A 27,507-nucleotide genomic window follows, 5' to 3' on the forward strand; every position below is an offset into this window, starting at 1 on the left:
AAAGTAGCCATTTGGGAAGACAAACTGACAGTGACACCTTGAGATGCTCACAGTCCATTTTGGAACCATCGTTGTAAATTGAAATTGCGTCCGTTCTTCACTCAGAAAAAACTTGAATGAAATGGCACTTAAGAATTTCTTCGCATGGCCAAAATTTCTTCAAAATGAAAAAAAAATCCTCAATTTGAAGAATTTTTCCTCATTTTGAAGAAATTTGGCCATGCGAATGAGAATTTCTTAAGTGCCATTTCATTCCCATTTTTCTTCAATCGGGAGAAATTTTTTTCTGAGTGTTTGCACCCCGTCCGCCTCCAGTCCACCCTTGAGGGGAGCTTAACCCTTTGACACCTGTCAAAATTTACTAATGGCGTGTGATAATCTAATTATGGAGCTACACCGGGAAGCCTTCTGAGGATATTACTAAATTAAAATTTTCAAAAACGTTTTTTAACTTTTTAGAAATTGTTTTCTCTATGTTTTCTTGTTCACTATTCAGTACACAAAATTTCGATTTTTTTCGTGTTTTTATTTTATGTTGTCTTTCTATTTTTCTTCTTTTAACTTAATTTTGGGCGATAAATACATTTTTTTTTTCGGACAAACAGCTACTCCTTTTTTTACATTCCAAAAACGCCTGCAAGCCAAAAAATTATTTTCTTCAAAAAAATTGTTCAATGTTGCTTTTAAACGTTTCCATCAAGTTTTGCCTTTTACATTTGGTTTTGGACAATACTGGCTTTTAACCGTCATATAATATTTGATTTTGTGCAAAAATGTCTTCAAATTGTACCACTGTGCGCCAAAGTGCAATGCCGGCCGAAAAGTTTGGTGGCAGCAGGCAATTGATTGGGAGCAATCTCGTTGTGAATTGTTGTTCAACAACAACTAACCAAATAAATGCCAACAATAAGAACAAAAACAACATCCGCTCAAGCAGCAGCAGCAACAACAATATTGACATTGGAATTGAAATTGCATTGGCTGCATGAGCGAGCGCGCATAGCAACAGCACAAAATTGATATGCGCGAATCGGTCCAGGCGCGCGACGCAAGAAATGCATTTTTAAAGGCGCAACAGCATCGTCATCCATGCCACCGCTGCATGCTGCAAGGTAAATGCCACTACAAGTTTTTACTTTTTTCTATTTTTTATTCACTCTTGAGCTAAGCGCGCTCCTGCAACTTTTTCGTGGCGCATTTCAATTTAACGTGTTTTTTTCGGTTTTTTCGTAGATCGAAGACGTTGAAAGACGACGAAGACACAGCCGCCACAGCAATAACGACTTGAACTTGTCGGATCTTTTTTTATTTTTTAGTATTTCCTTTTTTAGTTTTTTTTTGTTGCGATTTTTTCGTTGACGACCATGGAAGCTACACTTTTACCGCGCAGAATAGGTGCAAATCGAAAAAGACTAGGAAGGAAAAAAATGCCAAAGTGGAAATTCCAGCAAGACAACTTTTTTTTCGTTTTCTTTTTTTCTTAATGGTTGGCTATGTTGCAACGGATAAAACGATGTGGCGCGCTGCGCTGGTTGGCATTTTGCTGTTGCAGGGTATGACATCCTCTTTTATGCTGCCAGCAGCCAAGACAATACTATTGCGTATCGTTTTATGTTTCTTCCTTTTTTTCTAGTTCTTGAGCGTATGCTTTCAATTAAACAAAAAAAAAAGGTGGAGGGTATTAAAATCGTTTATGTTTGTGTAAGTTGTTGCGTTTCGCTCATATTTGAGTTATATACAGGGTTGCTTCAAAATTTAGCAAACTTTTTGCACGTACGCAGTAAGACTTAAGTTGGTTTCCCTTCAAAAAACGCGAGTACTCCTGTAAGGAATACTCCTTTTGGAGTATAGGAGTGCTCCAAAACTAATCTGTATTCATACAAAAAATGTGCTCCAATTAACATTGCGTTATCCTAGGAAAGGAGTAGGTGATCCCACTCTCGCTTTGTTTGTGAGTATTCCATTTGTTGTGGAGCACCCACAGAGGATCATATGCCAAAGTACTCCAGAAAAGCTACTCTATGGAGTATCTGCGGAACAGTACTCTCTAAACTGCTCCTGAGTACCGACAAGAGATTACTTGTGAAACTGCTCTCAAAACATTACTCCTTGGAATACTAGCAAAAGAGTACTCGTTAAACCACCCTCGATGGATTACCTACAGGAGATTACTTAAGAAAGTAGGCTCAAAGCATTACTCCTTGGAGTAGCTAGGGCAGAATACTTTTGAAACCATCGCTAGAGAAGAAGAAGCCACGCAAAATAAAACATAAAATTTATAAAAAAAATCATATTAGTTTCTTTATTCACGCAAATGCTAAATTCCGAATGTACTAAATTCCGAAGATGGCGAAAAATGATTGCCTTCTGGTGCTATGCTAGGAGAGCTGACCAATTTCATAACCTCTGATCCTGCGGCATAATTTGGAGTTTCAATTTGGAGCGTCGCATTTTCTCCATCTTTCAATCTACGCGCAAACTTTTCCCTCTCCATTTTCTGAATACGTCTTTTGTGGCGTGCGCTTTATTCCATATTTTACCTTTATATATTTGGTTATAATTATTTTATTTATTTTATTTTTCACCAATAAAATTGTTTGTCTTTTAAATTAAATTCACTCCGATAATTCTTTCCGACACAATTCCTCTTTGAATATTTCTCTATACTATAGTATGTATACATAAAACCAGTTGTGCGGTTGCATTTTATCAGAGTTGCCCTAGTAAAATTTTATTATCAGTTATTTGTGTGCAATATTTTACTTTTGGCAACTCTGTTCGATCGTCAACGTGTCGTGATCACGGTCGTTAAAACACGAGCAATGATCGGCTAATGGTGGTCCGCAAACGCATTGCAAAGGAGTATTTTTAGAGTACTCCAACATGAAAAAAATGGAACACGTAATCCAACAATTTTTGCAGGGTTAGTTTTGCCAACTTGCGAAAGAACCTTCGCTACAAAATACTTATAAGGCACTTCCAAGCGTTTATTAACTTCGTAGTTTAAGTGTACTTTGATCATTTAAGTAAAACGTTTCAAACCTACAGTTGCAATTTCGCAATAAGCAGTGGCAACTTTTATCAAATTTCGTCGATTAAAATTTTCTTTTCTATTGTTAATAATTTTAGAAAAAACTTCTTGTTATTGATATTAGAGAAAGATTACAAAATCACACTGCGGTGATTACTCGGACATGTTTTTCATGAATTTCACTTCGTCATCAGTTAGTTCGGGAGCTGAGTTTTGAGCTCGAAATCTTTAAAATTCATACTGGTGTTAAGGCAGATACCTCTATCCATCCAGCCATATGAATGCCGCGCTGCACAGTTTGTAACATGTCTTTAAGTAATGCCTTTTTTGTAGCTATTCCTTTTATACACGATTTGGTACATATCTAATCTATATTGTTTTTAATACAAATCGTGTGGAATATTTACAGGCGCGCTTCATAGAGCTTAGTAACATTGGATTTTCAACAGTGTTTTATTATCAATACCTCAACTGTTATTTTTATATCAATATAATTATATCAAAAACGTTTACGCAAAAATTCGAAACTTCAAGAAAATTTTGTAAAAATTTCAAATTTTTTATTTATATTTTTAAGAATTTTTTATTTATATTTTTTAGAATTTTTTTTTGAGTACGCAGATTTGTGGCGCAATCCATTTTAGTCTCACAAAGTACAAGTCATATGTCTCTCAAAATTCGCATTGATTTAAATTTTTTTTTTTTTCAAAGCGTGTTTCAGATTATCTTTCATATAAAAAATTAAGCTACATATCGTTAGCTTAATGTGAAAATGTGCTAAGTCACTTTTTTGAAAAATTTTAGTTTAATGCAGTTTTAAAACTGAATTCAAAATACATCGATCACAAAAAAAAAATTTTTCATTTTTACGTGCTGTGGGCAATGATGTGTAAATATGGTAAGTCGCCAGCTGTTAAAAAGAATGTGCTAAGTCAACCTGTCAATAATATCAATCTGAATTACTAGTCCTTTCTTTGTGCGCATTCTATTTAATTATTTAATTCATTCAGTCTAAAAGTACATGCTTTGTTGTTGTCGGTGTTGTTGTTGTTGTTGTATTAACGATAAAGACACTCCCCGAAGGTTTCGGGAGTGTTACCGATGTTGATGGTCATTTGCCGGATATAGATCCGGTACGTTCCGGTAACAAAGCACTATTAAGGTACTAGCCCGACCATCTCGGGAACGATTTATATGACCACATTAAACCTTCTATGCCAAGCAGCCCTCCCCACCCCCTAGTTCCATGAGGAACTTGGAGTCGCCAAAGCCTCGCCTTATTCCTGCTTTGGAAACGGTTTAGTTTCAAACAGGGGTCTGTCGCGCTGCAGCGTCATAAAAATACAGATCTTAGAGTAGTTTTCCAACATACCTACAATTTCGTTTTTGTTCCCTACGATCTTAAAATTTGATCGACCATTTGCTTTGAATATTAAAAACAACTCAAGTAGTATAGAGTCATGGGGTTTTAGCTGCTGGAAAATATCATGGGCCTTATTCTGCGTAGCGATGCGAAAGGAAATGCAATTCGGTCAAACCGCATCAATTTTTTTTGCAAATGCGAATAAAATTGGTTTCGTATCGAGATACAGAATAAGTGTCTAGAACTTTTGTATCGTTGGCAGTCGGGAGCAGAATATCGTTGACGTGGTTACCTATTAGTAGTCGCGTCTTCTCCCATGTCGTGAACATGATAACCGTAGATTGATTATGTAGAATACTACTAGGGAAACGAGTATCAATATGTGGAAATTTAAAGTGACGGTATGCCACGTTTCAAGAGGGCAGATATGTTTTTCTTCATAATCTAAGCATTTCTGGACATCGGTTCACAGGTCGTCATTTTCGCTGACGAGTTGCTCTAGCTTTCCCCATTCACGCCCATTCATGCCTATGTTGCTTACCATCTGTATGCTCCGAGAGAGTAGATGTGAGAACCATGCTGCCAGATATCAGCCGTCTGTCGCGATTACAGCTATTCAACCGCAATCTTGTGTTTTTATGTGTTGCACGCTTTTAGATTTGCAGAGGCGGATGCAGACTTTAGACACGGCGAGATAGTGATCTGAGCCAATGCAAATCTGGCTAATTTGGTTGCGCATTTTTAAATAGGGGGCTGTCATGGTGCTTCGCGATTCCTTTCATGTTTAAACCTAGTGAATATGGACACCGACGAATTCGATCAACCAATGAATGAATAAGTTGAGGTTTGTCATAGAAACTGAACGTTTCGCCTGTGAGAAAATATATATATATAATATGAGTTACGATTATCAAAAAATTATGCTTCTATACGGATATTGTCGAGACATTTACACAGGCATGAAGCTTTGTACTTGGCGACGAAGTCTTTCTCCACGGCTAGAACAATAACAACAACAAATCTTTCCCCCATAACGAATCTGATACCAAAACTGCGATCATCTTGGCTAGTCCAGAAAATGTCATCTTCTTCGTGTCCCGTCTACTGCATATCTTGGATACAGATGTTTTAAGTCTTTGCCTTCAAGAGAGCATCAACCAAATTGGCGGAAATATCATCCCGATTAAGGGACTAGGCATTTCAGGTATATGCACATCCATCGTAAGCCTTTAAACTTTTATAATGGTCAAAATCACAAAACTGTTGTCTCACTATCCAAGACATTTTTTCATTGGGTTGTCTTGTCAGGTTGGCGCTTTCTCCCATTAGTCCATCACCATATGGATATTGAGTGGAGAGAGGATATATGGGTGCACACCGCACATAAAACCAACGCCCTGGCCACCCCCCTCATGAATGAAGGCGATCAGAAGCTTTCTCCATTTGCGTAGGCTTCTACACGTACGAATGCTCACAGTAACGCGGTACATTTTACGAAATCCTCATGGGTAGCGGGTAGCATAATGGCGGTGTAGAGATACAACGATAGTTCGGAATTTATAAGAGACGAAAGGGGCAACCAAATGACATTCGTTGGGAAGACAACATCGAACACACCTCACATATCTATTTGTCATATTGCCAAAAAGCCAAAACGTCGACATGTGGAGGATTAAAAGCTTTTGAACTGTGTAAATTTGGCATTACTTAAATGACTGACATAAAATGTCGACATGTGGAGGATTGAAAGCTTTTGAACTGTGTAAATTTGGCATTACTTAAATGACTGACATAAAATGTCCTCGTGTGTAAGTACATATGTCAATATTTACTTAAAATTCAATTTGCATACGAAATCTGTAAAAATATGTACATATGGAAGCATCTCAATTTACCAGACCAAAGTAGATACCTAGTAGATATTAACTATTATACGTCAATAAGTCAAATTGTTGGTGTGATTTTGAAGCCAACTATGTATCTATAAAATGTGTCTTAAATGTTACACAAGGCTCAAACATGACATACATGCATTCAACTCGTATAATATTTTTAGTAGATAACTATTCAACCATATTCTTGCACTTCTGTACCTTCTAAAACCCGAACTAACAACAACACTTATCAAACAACCCTACCACGACGACCTCGGCAGTGGTCGTTGACTGACCATCAGCAGAGGTAACAGCCAAAGACAATCAAGACATACTTTGCAGAAATGGGCTGGAGGGAGAAAGGCAGAAAGTAGCAGACAAAAGACGCATATGACAGCCGAAGGAATATTTTAGGTGCTAGGTATGCGTCTCTGTTGAATGTGCCAGCGAATATGAACTCTGATCAGGAACGGGCGGGGAGTACATGAGGTAGGAGTATACACGCAACAGAAATAGAGCGTAGAAATCCTAAATGCGCATAAAATGATGGTGTAGTAGAAGGAGGAGAGGAGGGGGTACAAAATTTAATAATGTAATGTGGCCTGTTGAACGCGCGTGCAATCATAAGAGTCTGTTTGTCTTTGTCAGCAAGTCGTTTATTGCTTGAAGGAGGCAGCAACAGCAGCACACTTGGTGGAACAATGGTACAACATGAAAAAACAAAAAACAAAAAAAAAAAAAACGTATGCAACATCGTTATCCTCCAAAACATTCGGAGATGGCTGCGAAGTAGAGATACTATTATATGAGCAAACAAAAAAGGAAGCTCAAAAAGAGTATAAAGCTCGTAACTCAATGGCGAGCAAGAGAGCAACTCAGCAGTAGCAGTAGACACTATAAATTTGGCTTGTTCCTTTTCACGCGTCGTTCTGCAGCAGCAGCAGCATCATCATCAGATATTTTGGACCGACCGACCGACCGGCCGGCTATCGTCCCACTACATTCATGCTAAGTGTGGTAGCCTAAAAATACTGAGCCAAGTTTGAAGTAGTATTGAATTGAAACCTTTGTACGTCACATATTCGTTGTTCTGTGAATTAGTTGGTCATTCGGCCGGTTGTTTCGGCCGTCTAGTCTTTTGCTCGTACGTTGTTTTACTTGGTCGTTTGGTTGAACGAAATAATAAGCAGTAGTCTTATATTGGAACAGCGCGGATGTATGCTTTCAGTTAGTGTGAACGTAGTTGAGTTGGTTTGCAATGCTATCTATATTAGGTCTGTTCCATGACTAGGTACTTTTTGATCAATTTTATCCAAAAGTGTTTCACAACTCAAATAATACAAAAACGAGCCGGAACCGTGCGCATATTGCGCAACCAATATAAATGTCTCTTATCAAATATCAACAGAAATCAGCTGTTCTATCAATCAAAACTTACAGCTTGCGCTGCCATCTGGCGTGCTCATCTTGCGCAACCAATATAAATGTCTCTTATCAAATATCAACAGAAATCAGCTGTTCTATCAATCAATTAAAATTTACAGCTTGCGCTGCCATATGGCGTGTGGCAGCAACTACCGGTAATGCAGTGCAAATATTCACAATAGTGCCATAGTACAAATAGCTTTCTTTGTGTGCTCCCAATCTTTTATTTTTAACAAATTATTTTAATAAAATATAGCTAAACAAAAGCACTACGACCAAAATTGCCCAAAGCTCGCTAATAGCTCAAATCTCCATCTTTACAACAAAAACTTTATTTATAGATATGGATTCCAAGTAAGAGCGAAAAAGGGACCCGTACATAAAAACAGCAATTAGAAATAATGTATATGATTTGTTCGGGGCATTGAATTTTTGTAAAACTAAGACAAAAATTTATAATTTTGTTGTCCCTATTCGTCCGAAAATTTTCATTGTATCAAATTTCAGCACGAATATATACCGGTCATAAAGGGATAGAAGGTAACGAAAAGGCCGATTACCGAGGGTGCAGCACTCGATGAATTGACGGCGGAAGTTCCAATACGTTTGCGAGAAGTCAAAAAGAGACAGAAGTTGTATATCATGTAGGAAATGCGAGTTGCAGGAAGAAACGGTTAGCATGTTCTGTGTTTGTGTTCTGCACTCGCGAGGTTAAGGTTCCAGCTACAACATTGAGGCGACAGAGTTGCCAAATCTCGTGGCAATATTTCAACTAGGTTCTCGAAAAATTTTAGTATTTGCCAAGAGGACGGAGTTATTATATAACATAAGCCCTGGTACTGATTTGAGGTTTTTCTGTTTGGCCATCAAACAAATTCTGGTAACCTAGGAATATGGACAGCCCTTATCGGATATGAATCCGATAAGCTTCGGTACCAGTTCCTTATGTTACTTTACCGAATGCCTCGAGAAGGTTTTTTCCTACGCCTGGATTTTTTGGGTATGGATCGAGGGAATATTGTTAGCTCCTCAACCTGCTGGAAATAACATTTTAATAAAAAATGAGCCCAAAGACGAAGTTAGATAAATTTAAGAAAATACCTGATCCCAGCGCTACCTGCGGACTAAATTATAGTGCTGTAAGCGGCGACATTACTCGGTGCTACTTTTACGAGCTGACTGTAATACTTCCATTTGTCGGCTGCCAAATCGATGTTGGGATTCGGATAACAAGTCCCTCAGTACGCTATGCCTGCAGTTTATCACATTTATCAATAAAAAAAAAAAAACAGGGCAGTGAGCTTGATGGAGCGGCATGGATAGCACTCGAAGCTCTTACGTAGATTAAGGACGCTTTAAGGGGAAGTAAATCCGACCTCCGCTAGCTAACTTATTACACACTCTTACATATGAATCTACTTATGTAGACACCGCAGTTTGGTAGCAGAGGAAGGGGGAGGTCTTCACTGAGTTGGGAGAAGGAGTTTGATGAAGACATAGCCTCTCTTGGCACTCGCATTTGGCGTCAGCTATCGTTAAGCAGGGATAGCTGGTGTGACTTGTTACTAAACGGCCAACATCGCTTGGGCGGTTAAGGTCCAATTAATGATGATGATGATGATGACAGATACCTATATACATCTACGCATGTACAAACATAAAAAACAACCATTCAAACGAAATTTGTCGCTTAATTGTAACTAACCTAACTTTAACCTGCACGCTCACTGTTTAAGTGCGTTCACCTTAAATCCAAAATTTTCTGTAACAGCCTCCAAGTTTCTTCCTTTTCCTATTCTTAATCTATATATGTATATACGTACACCACGATCTAAATTATTGGCTTGTGTCAGTTGGTGGCCTAATAAAAGTTCGCTCATTTCAGTTGCATATTCTACAAAAAATAATCTATTCTGGAGCAGAGTGGGCACAGTCACAGCGTGCGGAAGATCGCAGTAAATTGCAAGGACAGTTTTGAAGAAGGCGCTGTTATCGACTGACTTGTGTGACAGCATATGCAACATGCTCACAATCAGGCCTACAAGTAATGGCAACCTCACTCTCGACACTGGAACTATTAGCTGCCGTAATACGAATCGAAAATGTTTGTGTTTTTATTGTCACTATGTCGTAGAAAAAGGGAGCTATGTAAACGCTCTCGCTAGCAGCTTAGCTGCGACAATATGAAACGTTGATTCTTTTCAGCGCTGCTATCTGCTCCGTGATAATGCGGTAAGTTACGAGCGAGGACTTTTTCTTTTCTGCCAGTGTTGCGGCTTACTGCGAAATCTAGCTGTAGATAGATAGCACTGACTTAGCTAATTCTTCCTAACGATTTCGCCACAATCCTGCTTAAAAAGCACTGCGACAGAGAAGACACAGTCACAGGTGCCGTTGTTCTTAAAAAATAACGGGATATGTGAGCTCTGTTTTGGCATCTTCGTAGCCAGATTTAAATAGTGGTGAACATAGCCGAAAACTTACGACGCTTACGAACTTTTGTTTGCCGCCGCCATATATACCCATGTAAATACAAACTTCAGCTTTCTCGCGTGCCCTATTGCTATTACTTTTGCCGTTGTGTCCGCTTCTTTACTGCATAACAGATTTATTGTTATAATTTTTTATACCCTCCTGTACTTATACACAGGGCATTATAACTTTGATTGGATAACGGTTGGTTGTACAAGTATAAAGGAATCGAAATAGATAAAGACTTCCATATATCAAAATTATCAGTATCGAAAAAAAATTTGATTGAGCCGTGTCCGTCCGTCCGTTAACACGATAACTTGAGTACATATTGAGATATCTTCACCTTCTGGACCCAGAATAGATTGGTATTGAAAATGAGCGAAATCGGATGATAACCACACCACGCCCACCTTGTATATATATAACATTTTGGAAAACACAAAAAGCCTGATTATTTAGTAAATAATACACCTAGAATGTTGAAATTTTATGTGTGGACTGATATTGAGACTCTTAATAAAGATTTGAAAAAAAATTTTAAATGGGCGTGGCACCGCCCACCTGTGATAAAATCAATTTTACAAATATTATTAATCATAAATCAAAATCGTTAAACCTATCGTAACAAAATTCGACAGAGAGGTTGCCTTTACTATAAGGAATTCTTTGAAGAAAAATTAACGAAATCGGTTAAGGACCACGCCCACTTTTATATAAAAGATTTTCAAAAGGGTCGTGGATGAATAAAATAAGCTATATCTTTGCAAAAAAAGCTTTATATCAATGGTATTTCATTTCCCAAGTGGATTTATAACAACAAATAGGAAAAACTTCAAATTTAAAAAAATGGGCGTGGCACCGCCCCTTTTATGACTAATCAATTTTCTATGTTTCGGGAGCCATAACTCGAAGAAACATTAGTTCAGAATAGAAACAAACAACAACAGCATTTCAAGTGTACAGCTGGGTATATAATGTTCGGTTTCACCCGAACTTAGACTTCCTTACTTGTTTTTTTTCTTTTTTTCAAATCATTCGCCCACTGGCAACAAAGTTCATTACTCGTTCAACTCCCTCGCTCACTAGCCATTTGGATCTTTTTTTACCAACCGCTTAAAATAACGTCTTTTTTTTTCTTTTACTATTTTCGTTTGAGTTTGTATTTAAAAATAACGCCATGTTCACATATTTCTGGTTTTTTCTGCAGTGCGGGCAAGTACTTAAAGGTCGATGAAAATAAGCAATGGAGAAGGTGAGAAATGTTTTGGGGTGTAGAGTTGTCCCCTTAGTTAGTTCTAATGATATTTAGCACATTGTTCTTATTCTTCTGCAGCTTGACTAGCTTTCAAGTTTTTGGGAGACATACTCGGTCCTCCCCCACTAAAAACTTTGATCAACCTGTATATGAGGCTCGTAATACAGATAACTTCTCTCCAGAGCACTCGTTGTCTCATGGCAGTAGTGTTTGCAAGTAATTATGTACCTGTGATTTTGTCACAACGACTTAAAAATCACAGTAAATTAAATTCGGAGAAATCGCTGTGACTAAAAAAGGCAATCACAGGCACAAACTACGACGGATAAACCTGGAAGTAGATTGAAACAAGCTGCGACACCTAGCAATGGGTGGTAGCACAAAGAAATGAATAATTAATCCACAAGCCTCGCTGGGACGGGAACTGTAATTGAAACGGTGGCTACGATTACAAACAGCGATTCTGATCATGATGATCTCTGCTAACACTTTTCAGTCCCATTCACGAATAAAAATCGCTGTGACTGAGAATTCACAGTAACGATTCCTGAAAAAGTGTCGGATTTGCCAACGATACATGAGAGTGCGTGCGTAGAATTATGTTCTCAAGTACTGAGGATTGATCATTAAGCTCCTCCTTGTCCATAAAAATCTCCAACTACATACTGTGTTGCAGGTTTATCTGCAAGACTCGCGTCATCATTGCGTTGTTTTTGGCATCCATCAACTTTGCCGTTTCACTTACATTATGATCACTTTTTGCCGCTAATCTCAGGCATTCGGGGCTTCTTACTACCTCTCTTGCTTCTAACGTATTATGTTTGTTGTTCTTATGTGTATTATTTACGAGACACAGGTGAATATTATTCATGCCTCGGGGCATTTTCCAAAGCTCTGTGTATAACATAGCCTCCGTTATACTTGTTCATTTCGTGGATAAAGCGCTCAACCTTTTGCTTGATCGAAATATTCGATGTACCTTCCAATCTCGTGCGGTTATGGTTGGCTTCTGAACCTACCGAAGGAGCAGCGCTTCTTCCGACATAAAGATCAGCGCTCTATTCACGACATCAAACACTGTACATGTGCCTTGACTTTGCATGGTTGGAAGAACTTCCTTTAGGCTTTTTCAAGATCGCATCATTGTTGCGCATTATCAACTTTACCGCATTTTCCCATAATTCCGCTGAATCGAAGCATGGTAGTGGTGTATTGGGTTCGTTCCGCATCGTACTAACCAAAACACTAAATAGCTCTCTTTCTACAGGTCAAGCAGGATGCTATAGCAGCAGTCAATGGTCAGAGCCCTTCTGTAGACTCGCAAAGGCACACACTAGGGAAACCATAAGTAGCTGCGAAACTAAGCAGTTAGGCAACACTAGATTGAATGCCCCAGGCAAAGACAGTTTATAGTACCAGCAACAGGAGTATCAGCCAAACTCATTATTCTAAACAGATTACCTAATTCTCACTGGGTGTTATACGGGACATTGTAGTCTTAGATATCACATAAGTAAGTTAAATCTCTTGTGGGCTGGAGAATGAACCGACGGTTCACATTCTGCGCGAATGCTTCACACTAGCAAGACAGGTGGCATGACTCTTAATCCCTTCGTGATAAAAAGTAAAATGCTTGAAGAGGTTCTTAAATGCATTAAAAGTTTCCACATGCAGTAATAGGCTGATAGGTCAAGCACAATATATCTAAATAAAGGTCGCAGTACATCAAGGCCTAATAATAATAAAAGTAACGCTAAAGTCTTCAACTTGCGATAGACATATGCCTAAAGTGTTTGCTAAGATTTTTTGTCTTCATAGTCAGCGGCTGCTCTTTTATTCCAACTGAACTCGTCTCGGCGTCGATTTAGTCGAATACGGCTCATAAGCGCTGTACTCTTTTTAATGCAGACCAGTATTGTGAGAATGCCTTCTTCCCCAGTGTCTCTCTTCTCAACTCTGTTTCTTTATCTTGCCTCGCAAACCCCGCAATTATCGAACTCACTGACTTCACGCTTTCCAATCCCGAATCAGCGCTCATAGCGATTTCACCTTTCTCGGCTTGCAACAAGTTTTCAAAACTGCATTATAAAACTACTAGTATACAAATTTATTATACAGGTCGCTAGAGGGTTAACATGCTCTATAGTGATATGATTGTGTTCCTAAATTTTTAAAGCCAGGATGGCAACTCTGCTGGTTGGTAAACACCGTCACCGATAGCGGCCTATAACGCAAAAAAATAATTTTATTGATTGCATTTGCTTTTTGCATAATACCAATTTTTTGTACCTGGAATTATGATTCAAACAGATTAAATTTGCTCGTGTTATTCTTTTTTTCTCTTTTTTTCTTGTTTGTGATTTTGTTAAACTCGATTAGAGCACGACGTAATATAAATACTTACCCCTCGGGTATATACCATTTTGTTACTACTTTTTTTTACCTCCTATTCTACACTCACAGTGTGATGCTACAGCTGCTGCTGCTGCTCCTGGTGCTCTCGTAGTGCGCACACACATTTCTTGCTCTTGGTCACCTTTTTGAGCTGCTGCCATCACTGGTGCAGTGCGCATGCGTTTGTCTAGGTTATTCAAGTGCTCTGCTACTTTTAGCACTTGGTATGTATTTACTTGATGCATGATGGGGTACTGCTTGTTTGGTGCTCGGTATTTGGTGTTGCTTCTAATGCCGTTGGGCTTACTCCTGCTAAATACATACTCATCTTACTATGAACCATGACCATGCCAAAGAATGAAAAATTACAACACAACACAAATCACAATCAAACCAAAAGGATGTACAATACAATGTTATCTGCATGATATTTCATGCCAAAGATGCATGCACCAATCGAGCCGGTCAACCAACAAGCTAACCAATCATCCAGCAAAGAATTTCAATTTTGCTCTTTTATGATTATTTTTTTTTGTCATATGGATGCTGCTCTTGGGAGACTTTTACTTTGGGTTAGATTTTTCTCGATTTAATTGTTTGACATATATGTACATATGCACAATATGAATATGAGCCTTCAGAACCCCGGGTAGTAATTTCAAAATATTTTTATTCTGAAAAATGTTAATGTTTCCGTGAAGCACGGTAGAGCTCATCGTTATTTCTCCTTGAATTGGCATCCGTCGACATTTTTATTAAACACTTCTGGCTAATATTTCTATAAGCCACAACCTAGGATCTCGCACTCAAGCATACATCCTGCACAGTAAGCAGTAGTGCGAGGCAGCTCGGCATTCCTTATCTTTTCACATGCTCCGCCCCGCGCTATTGTCCTCAGCAGCGGTAGGAATTGAGTGAGATATATGCTTCCTCGCTGCTCGGTTACATTGACTTTCGAAAGTCACTTACAGGGTTGAAGAAGGGACTGTATTGGTCTACACTACTCTAATCAGGGCTTAGTTTTTATGGTTAAAAATGTCCAATTGGTGGGGCTGTGGTAGAGATTTTCTGATATTAGACGTAGGGAAAGAGAAAAAGCTGATTAACAAGATATACGAAGGTAGTGAATGTGAGAGGGATAGTAAAGGAGATAATAAAGACAAAAGGATGTGAAACTAGTAACTAGTGGAAGGATAGGAACCGCAGATACCGCATTTTTTACATAGCGATAAACTTCCATTGAGGATAGAGAAAGAAGTAGAGGTTAAGAGAAAGAGTAAAGTGAGAAAAATTAAGAATTAGAGTCCAGAAGAGATGGTAAGGGGAAAACTGAGTAAATGCAAATTTTATTTCGGCTTATGGTAGGGCGTTTAGATATGGGCCGAGTCTTTCATAAAGGGCAGCGGTTGGGACGAAACAGAAGATGTGATATAAAATGCACTATATGCCCAGATCCCCACACACCTAGTGATTAGCATTTTTTATCCATTTCGTAATTTTATTTTGTATCTAGTTTTATCAAAGCAGCAATTAATAATTGTTGAAATAAATAAATAAATGTATAAATTAAATAAAATTATATTATTTATCAATGAAATAATCAATTTAAATAATCACACAATTAGGTAATAAAAGAAGAATCAAATAATGAAAACAAAAATAATCAAATAAATTTAATTAACATACGCTATCGGATTATTGTTTTTTTATTATTTGATTAGTTTAATTTAAATAATAATGCAAAAAAATAATATATAAAAGTTCGAGTAGAAATTAAGAAAAAATATTTTTTTTTAAATCGGAAAAAATTTAAAATAAAATAATATAAAAATTATATATAGTCAAAAGTAATAATTTAATGTCAAAAGCTTGATATGAATATTTTAGTTAATAAAAAATAATTTCAGTAATGAAATAAATTAAAATTGTTCAAAATAATTATATTAGTCATTTAATTAAGTAAATTAAAAGTAACAGTTGTTTGATGATACAAAAATCTAATTTAATTATATTAGGTTGTCGTTAAAAAATTAAAGATTAAATTGAAAATAATCAAATAATTAACGTAAGTCAAAAATAGTAATATTAATCATTAAGCTAAATCGAAAGTAATTAAAAAATAAATACCGTCCAAAAAACGATATTAATCATTTAGTAAAGAAATTTAAAATAATCTCAAAATATATATACAAATAATCGATACCAGTGCAAAATAATCATTTAATTATTACAATCTGTGGATAAAAAAAATTAAAAATCATTAAAACAAGGAAATCAAAAAATTGTCAAATGTAATCCTATTAATCATTAAGATAATGAAATTAAAAATAAACCAGTTAATAAAAACTAATACAAAAAAATAGTTTAACTAAAATAATATTTAATTAAAAATCAAAAAAAATTCAAATATAATCAGCTCAAAAACCGAAAATTATTTAAAATGAAGTGCTCAACTTAATCGCGCAATTACAAAAAAAAAAAAATGAAAAACAATAATATAACCAAATAGTTAACATTAGTCAAAAATTGTCAAAAATAATCCTAGTAATTATTTAGTTAAAGAAGCTAAAAATAATAATTTAATTAAAATATACAAAAAATAGTTAGCACAGCGATGAAGCTACTGACTTTCTGGACTGCCAAAACCCTTTAAAAGCCAATTTAGTAGTAAAAAAAAATAATTTAATTATATTTTTTTGTGAAAAAAAAATTATAATAACAGTCAAAAATAATATTTTAGTAAATAATCTTAAAATATAAAAATTGTGGAAGAATTAAATCTAATGATAATCATTTTATTAGATTAAAAAAATCGAAAACGGCTAAAATAAAAAAAAGAAAGCAATAATCATTTTAATCAATGAGGAATCAAAAATTAATCAATTAATTAAAACTACCGAAAGATAATAATTTATTTTTCATAATCTGTAATTAAAAAATTAAAATAAAATGAGAATAATAAAAAAAGTCAAAATTAATCCGTTTAGATAACAAAAAATTATTTAAAATAAAGAAATATTGAAATCAATCTAAAATAAAAAAAATAAAAAAAAAATCTAGTAGTCATGCAATTTCATCGTTGGTTGTTGTTGTACACTTATTTAACAAATCGTGTTGAAATATAAATTCATTATTAAATATTTTTTTGAAATTTGTATCTAGTATGTATGTTTTGATTATTACGCCATGTGGTTTCATTCAAAGTTATTAAGGAATGCAATCTATGCATTTCCATTCCCGGACGAACACTTTTGGATTGCAGCCTTTTTTCCTTTTTTTTTGGAATAATGAATAGATTGTTTTAAAAATTATTCCTTTTTGTTAGTCCACTTTAATTAATCATTTTTGCACACCTCGTGTGGAATAATAAAATTTAAAGGCATTCGGCATATGGAATAACAAAAACAAGTGAATAATAGTAAAAGCAAAAGGAATACAAAGTATTGCGGAATGCATTCCACCGAGTTTTGCAGTCCAATGAATGCAATCCATGGAATAAAAAAGGAGGAAAAATGAAGGTATAGTTAGTCTGAAATGCAAAAAGGAATTATGACTAATTTTTTTTATTAATTATTCCGGACTAACAAAAAAGTTTTGCAATCATCTGGAGCTGCCATCAAAGGTATAATTATTTCAAATGGAATGCATTCCTTAACAACTCTGGTTTCAATATAAATGGGCATCTCATTTGGTTTATGGCGAAAGCAACGAATGTCAAATCAAGTCTCTTGTTTCGATATTGTATCTAATATTCGAAAGTTATGACGGCCGATGGACTTTGAGTCCATTTGTAATGCGGCTCCTCGTGAGCGTTAAGAGTCGTACATTTTTGACAAAATTCAAATCTAACTTTGAGTTAGATTTAGTTCCGCTTGACATTTTTCAGTAACGGCAAGCAAGCGTCTATTTATCCAAATTTGTATGATTGCAGTGGTCTTCCAAAAACTTTTTGAACCCTGCTTTCGAATGGCACCTCCGCTAGCCGCTTTCATGTATATAATGTGAAATTTTGTATGGCTTGATATACATTTTTATATATATACAGCCGTACATACTTAAGTATTTGATCATACGTGCAAAGTGCCAAACGTGGCAGATAATTTTGGTTTTTCTTGTTTTTAATTTCTCGCTTCTTGTGCTGTTTTTTTATATTTTGCACGCCATTTATAAATTTCGAAATCAGGTTTTGGTTTATATACCCAATACGAATGTATTATATATGCATGTGTGTTTTTGTTTGTTGACCATAAAACGCTTTAAATAGAATTCAGTCATCGAAGATTAATCGTTTGTTACGGCTGGGTTAATAATTTGATCTGGGATATACAAACATATTTACATAATGGAGTTTGTTAGTGCTGGAATTACTGGAATTAGGTTTTTGCAAATTTATATGCATTCTATAACGGACCATATACATATGAGAAAGTTTAAACAAAGAGAAAATGCAGGTAACTCTTAACTCTAACGCGCCGGCTATTTCGCAGTCACGTGAGTATTAGATTTACAAAATCATACATACGCGATTTTGAATATCCAAGCTTTAAACAAGGTGTATGAACAGCATGATACATGTGTCAACTAGCGGCAAAATTTTTCGTAATCTTTTTCGAACAAGATGCGTTGTTTTGCTACCGCATAATAAATACCCGTGGGTATACAGTTCCGATACAGCTATCAGATCTGGAAGCAGCAAGTGGCATAGGTCCTAGAAAGCTGCTAGTATTTGCCAAGAGGGCGTATTTATTACCATAGACCCTGGTTTTCGATAGGGTTTTCAGTTTGATCGCTGAACAAACTGCTGGTAACGCCTTGGACCATTCAATCTCTGTGAGGCCCTCACGGACTCAACTTAACGTATGCAGTTCCGTGTATACAGCGGCGAATACACAAATAGCAGTGTAAATGTGTAAAAAATGTCATCAATTATTTTTATACCCAGCTGTACTTGCACACAGGTTATTATAACTTTGATTGGATATCGGTTGGTTGTACAGGTATAAAGGAATCGAGATAGATATAGACTGCCATATATCAAAATTATCAGTATCGAAAAAAAATGTGATTGAGCCATGTCCGTCCGTCTATCCGTTAACACGGTAACTTGAGTAAATATTGAGATATCTTCACCAAATTTGGTATACGAGCTTATCTGGGCCCAGAATAGATTGGTATTGAAAATGAGCGAAATGGGATGATAACCACGCCCACTTTATATATATAACATTTTGGAAAACACAAAAAACCTGATTATTTAGTAAATAATACACCTAGAATGTTGACTGATATTGAGACTCATGATAAAAATATGAAAAAAATTTTTTAAATGGGCGTGGCACCGCCCACTTATTAAAATCAATTTTACAAATATTATTAATCACAAATCAAAAATCGTTAAACCTATCGTAACAAAATTCGGCAGAGAGGTTGCCTTTACTATAAGGAATGCTTTGAGGAAAAATTAACGAAATCGGTTAAGGACCATGCCGACTTTTATATAAAAGATTTTTAAAAGGGTCGTGGACGAATAAAATAAGCTATATCTTTGCAAAAAAGAGCTTTATACCAATCGTATTTCATTTCCCAAGTGAATTTATAACAATAAATAGGAAAAACTTCAAATTTAAAAAAATGGGCGTGGCACCGCCCCTTTTATGACAAAGGAATTTTCTATGTTTCGGGAGCCATAACTCGAAGAAAAATTAGTTCAGAATAGAACCATATGTAGTATGTATTATTGCGCAGCACTATTAAGCACACAAAACAAACAACAACAGCATTTCAAGTGTACAGCTGGGTATGTAATGTTCTGTTTCACCCGAACTTAGACTTCCTTACTTGTTTTCTTTCGTTTATTTATCATGAATTTTAGTTGTTGCTAAGCGGGGAGTACCTTCTATTGCTTAATATATGAAAACGTGTTTAAAGCAAATTATTAATTTTAATTCATTAAATATTTTGGGAAAAATTTAAATATGGTGCGACATTAGGACGGACGAGGCGACAGCTGCTTTGATTACACCTTGGAAACGTTTTCCAAACCTTTCCTTGCGTGAGTGGGACTCGACCTCGCACTTGTGCGATGATCGATTAATTGACAAACAGACTCGACAAAAGCCACGTCTTGTTGTACAATTTCCTCCAATTGCTGTCTGCTGCATATATATATATTTCCGTACACAACATACTTTGTATATTTGCGTTTTCCAAAGCTATGCATTGTTGAAAAAATTCTTTATGAACAGGTTTTTGCATTATACAATTTTTAAAAGCACAATAACTAACCAGGAATATTAGTTGCTGTTGCTAAGCTGGGAGTTTCAGGGCTTGAGCGCAGGACGTTCGGTATGAAAGGCGGATAACGCTATCACCAAACCAATGCGGCTTGCTGTTCACATCTGCCATTACCTAATACAAGAAGCAGAGCGTTGACTCAAAACTAATTTTGATATCATCCCAAAAAGTGTCAAACTGTAGAGCTACAACACAACATTTTTTCACATTGCACTATTTTGGTGCTTAATTTGATATTATACCTAATAATCATATAACTAACGAGTTTTCAACATATTCTTTTATTTTCAGCTCTGAACTTCATCCACCCAAGAAAGAACTTTTTACTAGCAAAAACAAAAACTAAAAAGATACGGACATAATATCAGAATTTGCAAAAAGATCAGAAATTATATAGCGTTTGACATGAGATGATCATTAGCCGTCTTACATGCTTTTAGGTGAGTTGAACAAACCCTGTAATTATGACTCTTTTTGAGGCAGGAATCTAGGCAATAACAGTTAATGATGACGGATAATGCCATCGAAAAAGTTTAACCTATAATATTTTGGATAGCCAAGCAGACTTGCTTGTCTTGAGTCTTCACAATTGCATTGCAAACTGTTAATGAACGCCTTACAGCCATTAAAGATCTTGTCGGTTCCGAAAACAATGGATTTTTGGGATAAGTATCTGAACACGAAGGTCATGCTGTGAACAGACGGAACTCCTTATTTGACGGGATGCTAATGAATGTGGACCAGACCTTTAAATGAAAGCGAACATCCGCCAAAGTCGTAAATTAAAACCAGAGAAACTTGCCTACGAGATCCACGCTTTCACCTGAGTAAGGTCGTTATATCGGAAAGGCAACTCTTTCAGTAGCACCATTAAGGCACTATCCCGACTATCGTGGTAAATATTTGATATGATTACGTTTCGTGAGGCTCTTTGGGGTCGCCTGAGCCTAGCCTGGGTCGGAGAAGTCATAAATTGTGCTGCACAACCCCTTGAATCCCGTAGTGTTTTCTGAGACACATACACATTCAGTCTATGTGAGGCGTATTCTTATTCGAGGCGCTTTTTTTGTAAAAAATGGAAACCTAATCTTCACGGCATTGCCTTGTAGCGGAAGGCCACTTAGAATCGGGCGGGAAAGAACTCTTGCCAGATCGGTGGTTCACGGTGCAAGTCGGTCTAGCTTACTTGACCTGATGGGCCAAAATATCCATTCGACTCTGTGAGTGGTTTTTTACTACGCGTAATCGTATCTTCCTAGTAAATTCTGATGTTTCCAATTTAGTACAAAAAAATTTATAATTGCTTAAATTCAGACTAATATTTTTAGCGGTGTAGAAAATTTTTCAATTGCTGTGAACGAGGCTGTAGACTTTCTACTTCGAACGGCTCAATTAAATTTAAAATTTGGTTAGGAATTTCCCTGATTCTCTTACAAAAATTTTCCAGTTAAATTCCAATACATGCCTCCATACACCTGCGAGTACAAAATAGCAGCAAAAATTATTTACAAATTTTAGCAGCTATTTTATTATTTTTATGACATCGAAAAAATGAAAAAATGCCTGCGAGAAATTCATTAAAATTTCAGAATATTTGGTTGGAATCTTAATTCCGAAAAAAATCTAAACTCGAGAAACTCATTAAAAAATTCAAAATTTTTGGTTATACTATGTTCAAACAGAAAAATAAATTGAGGAAATTTCGATTTGAATTGAGTGCTGTTCATACAACTCGATTTAGCTTACACAATAGTAATTTGATAGCTGGTTGGCTCATCTCTACAGCAAGAACATACCTTTGTTCAGACTGTCAAAATGAACACGCACATTATTAGGCGAATGAAATGGAATGAAAACATAAAACTTTGAAATTTTTGTGTGTTGTAAGAAAATGTGTTCAATGTTTTGGTTTGATTTTGATTTTGCCATCTTCTTTTGAAATCCGTACTCCAGTGAAATGAAAGACATAAAATCAGCTGATTAGATGAGCCAACCATATAGTTCAGCCATGCGTAACTGACGTTTAAGTATACTCAATAAACACACTTTACAATGTTGCATTTGCAGTTTGAAACAATTTATTACGCAATTTTTTTTAAACTGGCAATTTATTATTACAATTTATTATATGACAAATTGCGTAATAAATTGCCCAAATAGTATAAATTGCCAATTTGGTGTGTGTTTGAACCTAGTATTAGAATCTAAATTCCAAACAGAAATTTGAACTATTTAATGAATTTCCGGAATTTCGAATTTTTTCGAAGTCATTTTCGAAATTCGTATATTGTTGACATTTGTTTTTTTCCAAAGGGTGTTTTAGACTGTCTCATACACAATGTGAAGTAACCTTATTTCTGTAGAGAAGAACCTTAGCACCCTTTGGAAAAAATTTCCAATTTTAAAGGGTTTTGAGAGACTTCTTACTTGTAAAACTATAATCAATCGGAGTACTTAACTGCAGGTTAAAAAACATGCCTGCAACTAAATAAAAAATCTAAATTAAAAAGAAATTTTGATCTCAAATTCACCAATTCTTTTTTTGAAAATAGTTTTCGACATACAATTATTTGTTTTTTTTTTTAAGTAACGAAAAAAAACTTCATATAAATTTGCAAATAATTGTTCCTGCTATTTTGTACACATAACGTATTCATAGTGTGCATTATCTTAACAATTACAACAAGATTTCATTAATATTCAACATCATTCTTCAAAAATAACTATTTTTTACTTATAGCAACAAAGTGAGGACTCGAAACGTCACCAAAAACAGACAGAAGTCTTGGTTAGTGGTGGTGAGAAGGAATTTCAAACGAAATGACTTTGTTGTCCATGAATCTACAACCAAATCAACAATGATTATTATGAGCCAAATATAAAGAGAAGACAATCACAAAAGGATAATACGGACGTAGTCACACTTACTCACAAGGTAGCGAAGAGAGTTTGCATGGTAAGCCGACTTACATAGTTTTAGCAAAGGCACAAAAGATAAAAAAATAAACGACGACAAAACACAATTCACTATAAATATGTCTGACTCGCTAATGCCTTTGTCTGATGCGCCAAAGGCGTTAGATACCAATGGAGGCGTCGGTGGAGGTGAGATTGGCTCACGAGAGTTCGTCGAAGGTTGGACATTGGCGCAAACACTTGGTGAAGGAGCTTATGGAGAGTGAGTGTTGAAAAAATTGTTTTAATTATGAAATACTTTCCTTTGTTAATTTTTAGTTATTATTTTTTGTTTTTTTTTTTTTTTTTTTGTTTTCTTTAGATTAAGAAATGATATAGGAAATATGCAAATTTTAAAAGAAAATTTGAGATACCAAGGTCGAAATTATAAACAAGATATCATTTCCGGCTTGTAGTATTGAACTCAGAAGAGTAGTAGTAGCAATCCCATACTGCGCAATTTTTTTGACGTAAAATCACAAATTTAGACAGCGAGTACGTCTCTCGGGACGTTAGTAAAACATTATAGTAAAATTTCGCATATTAGTAAAAAAAGAAAGCAGTGAGGATTGGAAAGTGTTTTTGAAAAGATTTTGATATGCTGAATTCGAATAAGTAAAAAAAATGAATCTTGAGGGTTTGTATGAAATTTGAGGAAATTTATCAGTCAAGTTCTGGTGCTTGAATTCGAGAAAATTTATTTTCCATTACGGATACTAGAACATCAAGATAAACAAATGGTGAATTGTGGATTCGCAACACATGCAAAATGTTTATGAAAGTCGAAAGTGTGATTTTAAAGAAAACAACAAATTTCAAATATTTTATTCGAATTTTTTGAAAAATATAAGTTTTGAGTTTTAGAAAAGGTTTTCAAATACTTTTTAACGAATTTTGGAAAGATGAAAAGTCGGCCTTAATACATCAAAGCATGTTCGAAATGATAACTTTCGAATATTCGCATCTCAATAAAAAATTAAGCAAAAATTAAAATGAAAAAGCCAAATGAGAAAAATTAAAAAATAAATATATATAAAAAAATAGCAAGAAATTAAAAAAAAAATTTTAAATAATATAAATAAAATAAAAATAAAAAACAAAGATGGAGAAAAAAGAAAAATTAAGACGTAAAAAAATGTAACGAACAGAAAAAAAAATAAAAAAATTGTATACAAATAAAACAGCTAAAATGAAAAAATTTGAGAAGAAAATATAAATAAAGAATTAAAAATCAAAAAAACAAGGAAGGCTAAGTTCGGATGTAACCCAACATTACATACTCAGCTGCCAAATTACAGCTTGCAAAACTTTTAAATTACCTTCTTTTAAAAGTGGGCGTACCACGCCCATTGTCCAAAATTGTACTAATTTTCTATTCTGCGTCATAAGGTCAACCCACCTACCAAGTTTCATCGCTTTCTCCGTCATTGGTAATGAATTATCGCACTTTTTCGGTTTTTCGAAATTTTCGATATAGAAAAAGTGGACGTGGTTATAGTCCGATTTCGTGCATTTTAAATAGCGATCTGAGATGAGTGCCCAGGAACTTACATACCAAATATCATTAAATTACCTCAAAATTTACTCAGGTTATCGTGTTTACGGACGGACGGACATAGCTAAATGAATTCCTTTTTTCGTCCAGATCATTCGTTCCGTTCGGAGTCGGCATAAAACAAGTAGGTCCCGTCCCGCCAATTTGTAGGAAAAATTAAGAAGGAGCACGACGCAAATTGGAAGAGAAGTTCGGCCTAAAATCTCTTCGGAGGCTATTCGCGCCTTACATTTATTTAAAAAAAAGAAAAATAAATTTAAAAATTTAGAAAAATAAAGAGGAACCAAAAAGAAATTTAGAAGTGAAAAGAATTAAAAAACAGTAAAATAAAAAAAATTAAAAAAAATGAAAAAAGTAATAAAATAAAATGAGAAAAAAAATGTATGAGTAAAATGGCTATCTAAACGAATCGAGCTCGGAAGATTTTGAACCGCCATTTTCCTTCTCAAACTTGAGAAAGAGAACAGAAATTCGTTTATCACTTATCAAATAACTTTATACTACTTAAATTTGCTGCTGGGTATAAAATAATTTTCTTCGACTCCGCGCGAATTAACTTTCTTACTTATATACTTTCATATATGTTGTGGAATTCCAACCCCCAACATAATCGCAATAAGCGCAACAGCAATAATAACACAAATGAAAAAATGTTTGCAAAAATGTGTATGTATGTATATACAAATAACAATTTGTTTTAGGGAAATTGTATTTTAATATCGAACAAGGATTATACGAGCGCTCCGAGAGTTGGTCGGAAATTCAGCTGAATGCTATATAATATGTGGCACTACAAGAATACATACATACACATGTATGTATGTACCCTCCCATAATTACGGTGACCACATTTTTAAAGAGTAAATAAAGGATAAGTTTTCAACAATGTGGGTTGTTACCTATTAAAATTGGCCCGACTACATGTAGCTATGGAGTACGCTCTACAAATGAACTCCCGATACTGAACAATACGAGGGAGGGCTATGTCGGATTCAATGTTATATATCATCCTACAACGCTCTGTCGGAGATCTAAATACCTTACGAGCTGTCACTTAACTGAAATGCCACCAGAGTATATGATTTCACCGCACGCTGTAAATATGTACATACTCAGTTGCAGCACGCTATACATATACCAAACTGCATCCAAATCTGTCATTTCCTAGGTAGAAGTGGTTGTTTAAAGAAATATAAATACATAACAGGGTTAGGTGGCAACCCTACTTAAAATTGTTTCTACTGAATGCGGTGGAAAATAGTTTGATTTACATATTGGCTTACCTCTTCAAAAAGCAAATAGTTGGCAACCTTTTAGAAACATTCACAGTGACAACACCTAGTCCAGAAGTCTATTCGAAGACTTTTAGTCGACATGTTTATCAAATTGCAACCGAATCGGTAGATCTGTTTCCGAGATAGTAGTGGATATCCACAGGAATAAATATAGCATGGGCAGGTGGCAACCCTAGTTGACAAACCAAATTAAAAATACTTCTTTTGAAATGTGGAGTAAAATATTTTTCGTTTGCTACCCATTTTAGCATATCTTGTTCAATGAAATAAAATAAATGCAAATAAATGGCAACCTTCTAAAAGTATCCTCATAGGAAACACTTAAGTAAACAAATCAGAGAACGTAATACAATTCTGATGAGCCTAATATCGTACAAATAGGTCGAGCCTTTTAAAATTATAAGATTTAAAATTGACAGAGTTGCCAGACATAAATATGATGCTGATTTAATAATACTTTTATCAGAAAATCGATAGCTCTTGAAACAAATGATAAAAGTTAAAATATATTTAAAGTAGAAATACATAAGTACATTATACCAAATTTATGTCTGGCAACTCTTGCAACGCGCAAACGTCAAAAACCGACCATACGAAAAATTACTGCCTTTGTAAAAAATTTACACATGGTCACCGTACACATGATACGACTACTATCGTGTTGGCTTCAATGTCGCTTCAGTCCGGTCGAGTCATTCAGTCCAGTCTAATATTTCATTAAGAGTATAAAATACACACATATACAAGTTTAACGATTATTTTACCTTCCTTTTGTTTTATTTTTTTATTATTAATTTCTTTCGTTTTTTACCCTTTCATACATATATTTTTCTGCTCTCAAACTCTTACTGATACCTCTACCGTATTTGTTATTCCTCTTTTTTTTCCAGAGTAAAATTGTTGATTAATCGTCAAACCGGCGAAGCTGTTGCTATGAAAATGGTCGATTTGAAGAAGCATCCGGATGCTATGCTCTCTGTACGTAAAGAGGTTTGCATACAAAAGTTACTACAGGATAAACATATTTTACGTTATTTTGGTAAACGTTCACATGATGATGTTGAATATTTGTTTTTGGAGTATGCAGCTGGTGGTGAATTGTTTGATAGAATTGGTGAGTAATAAATATGAAAAAACAAAAAACAAGAATGACTATCAAAGCGTAATTAATTTATGGTTTGCATAAATTTCCTGCGGTGAAAAATTGTGAAGTGGCGCTCTTTTTCATTTCATCATTTTTTTATATACTTCATATAATATCTCTAAAATGTTATGAAATATTTTTTTATTAACACTTCATGTGTTTTTATTGATACTTTAATTAATACGTTATACAAATTAGGTTTCTTTAATTTTTTGTAAAAAACACACCAAGTGGTCGTATGAGTAATAGTAATGATTCATTTGGCCACATAAAATCTGAAGTGAGTAATGTAACTGACCTGTGCTTTTAGTTTGATTAAAATCGTGTGTACCTATTAGACCGTTCCCAAAAACATACTTCGTTTTGGATTGGATTGCGAAAAATTTAATTGCAAAATGTATAATTAACATTATATGACACCTCTACACAAAAACCTCTTTATTGATA

General features: G+C 35.1%; 2 protein-coding genes across 4 annotated transcripts in view; one reads left to right on the forward strand and one right to left on the reverse strand.

Annotated features, from left to right (window-relative positions):
• The window catches only part of Trpgamma (Transient receptor potential cation channel gamma), a 362,261-nt gene that overhangs the window by 306,979 nt on the left and 27,775 nt on the right, over nucleotides 1-27,507 (reverse strand). The gene's annotated exons all lie outside the window — the stretch shown is intronic.
• grp (serine/threonine-protein kinase grp) overlaps nucleotides 1-27,507 on the forward strand; it is a 138,553-nt gene that overhangs the window by 58,884 nt on the left and 52,162 nt on the right. For all 3 annotated transcript variants that reach the window (XM_067767342.1, XM_067767343.1, XM_067767344.1), the window contains exons 2-4: nucleotides 20,403-20,551; nucleotides 22,852-23,289; nucleotides 26,807-27,030. In XM_067767342.1, coding sequence (XP_067623443.1) covers nucleotides 23,147-23,289; nucleotides 26,807-27,030 — 367 coding nt within the window. In that variant the 5' untranslated portion in view covers nucleotides 20,403-20,551; nucleotides 22,852-23,146. The remainder of the gene's footprint in view (nucleotides 1-20,402; nucleotides 20,552-22,851; nucleotides 23,290-26,806; nucleotides 27,031-27,507) is intronic.

The sequence above is a fragment of the Eurosta solidaginis genome, chromosome 2 (assembly GCF_040869045.1).
Source record: "Eurosta solidaginis isolate ZX-2024a chromosome 2, ASM4086904v1, whole genome shotgun sequence".
Taxonomy (NCBI): domain Eukaryota; kingdom Metazoa; phylum Arthropoda; class Insecta; order Diptera; family Tephritidae; genus Eurosta; species Eurosta solidaginis.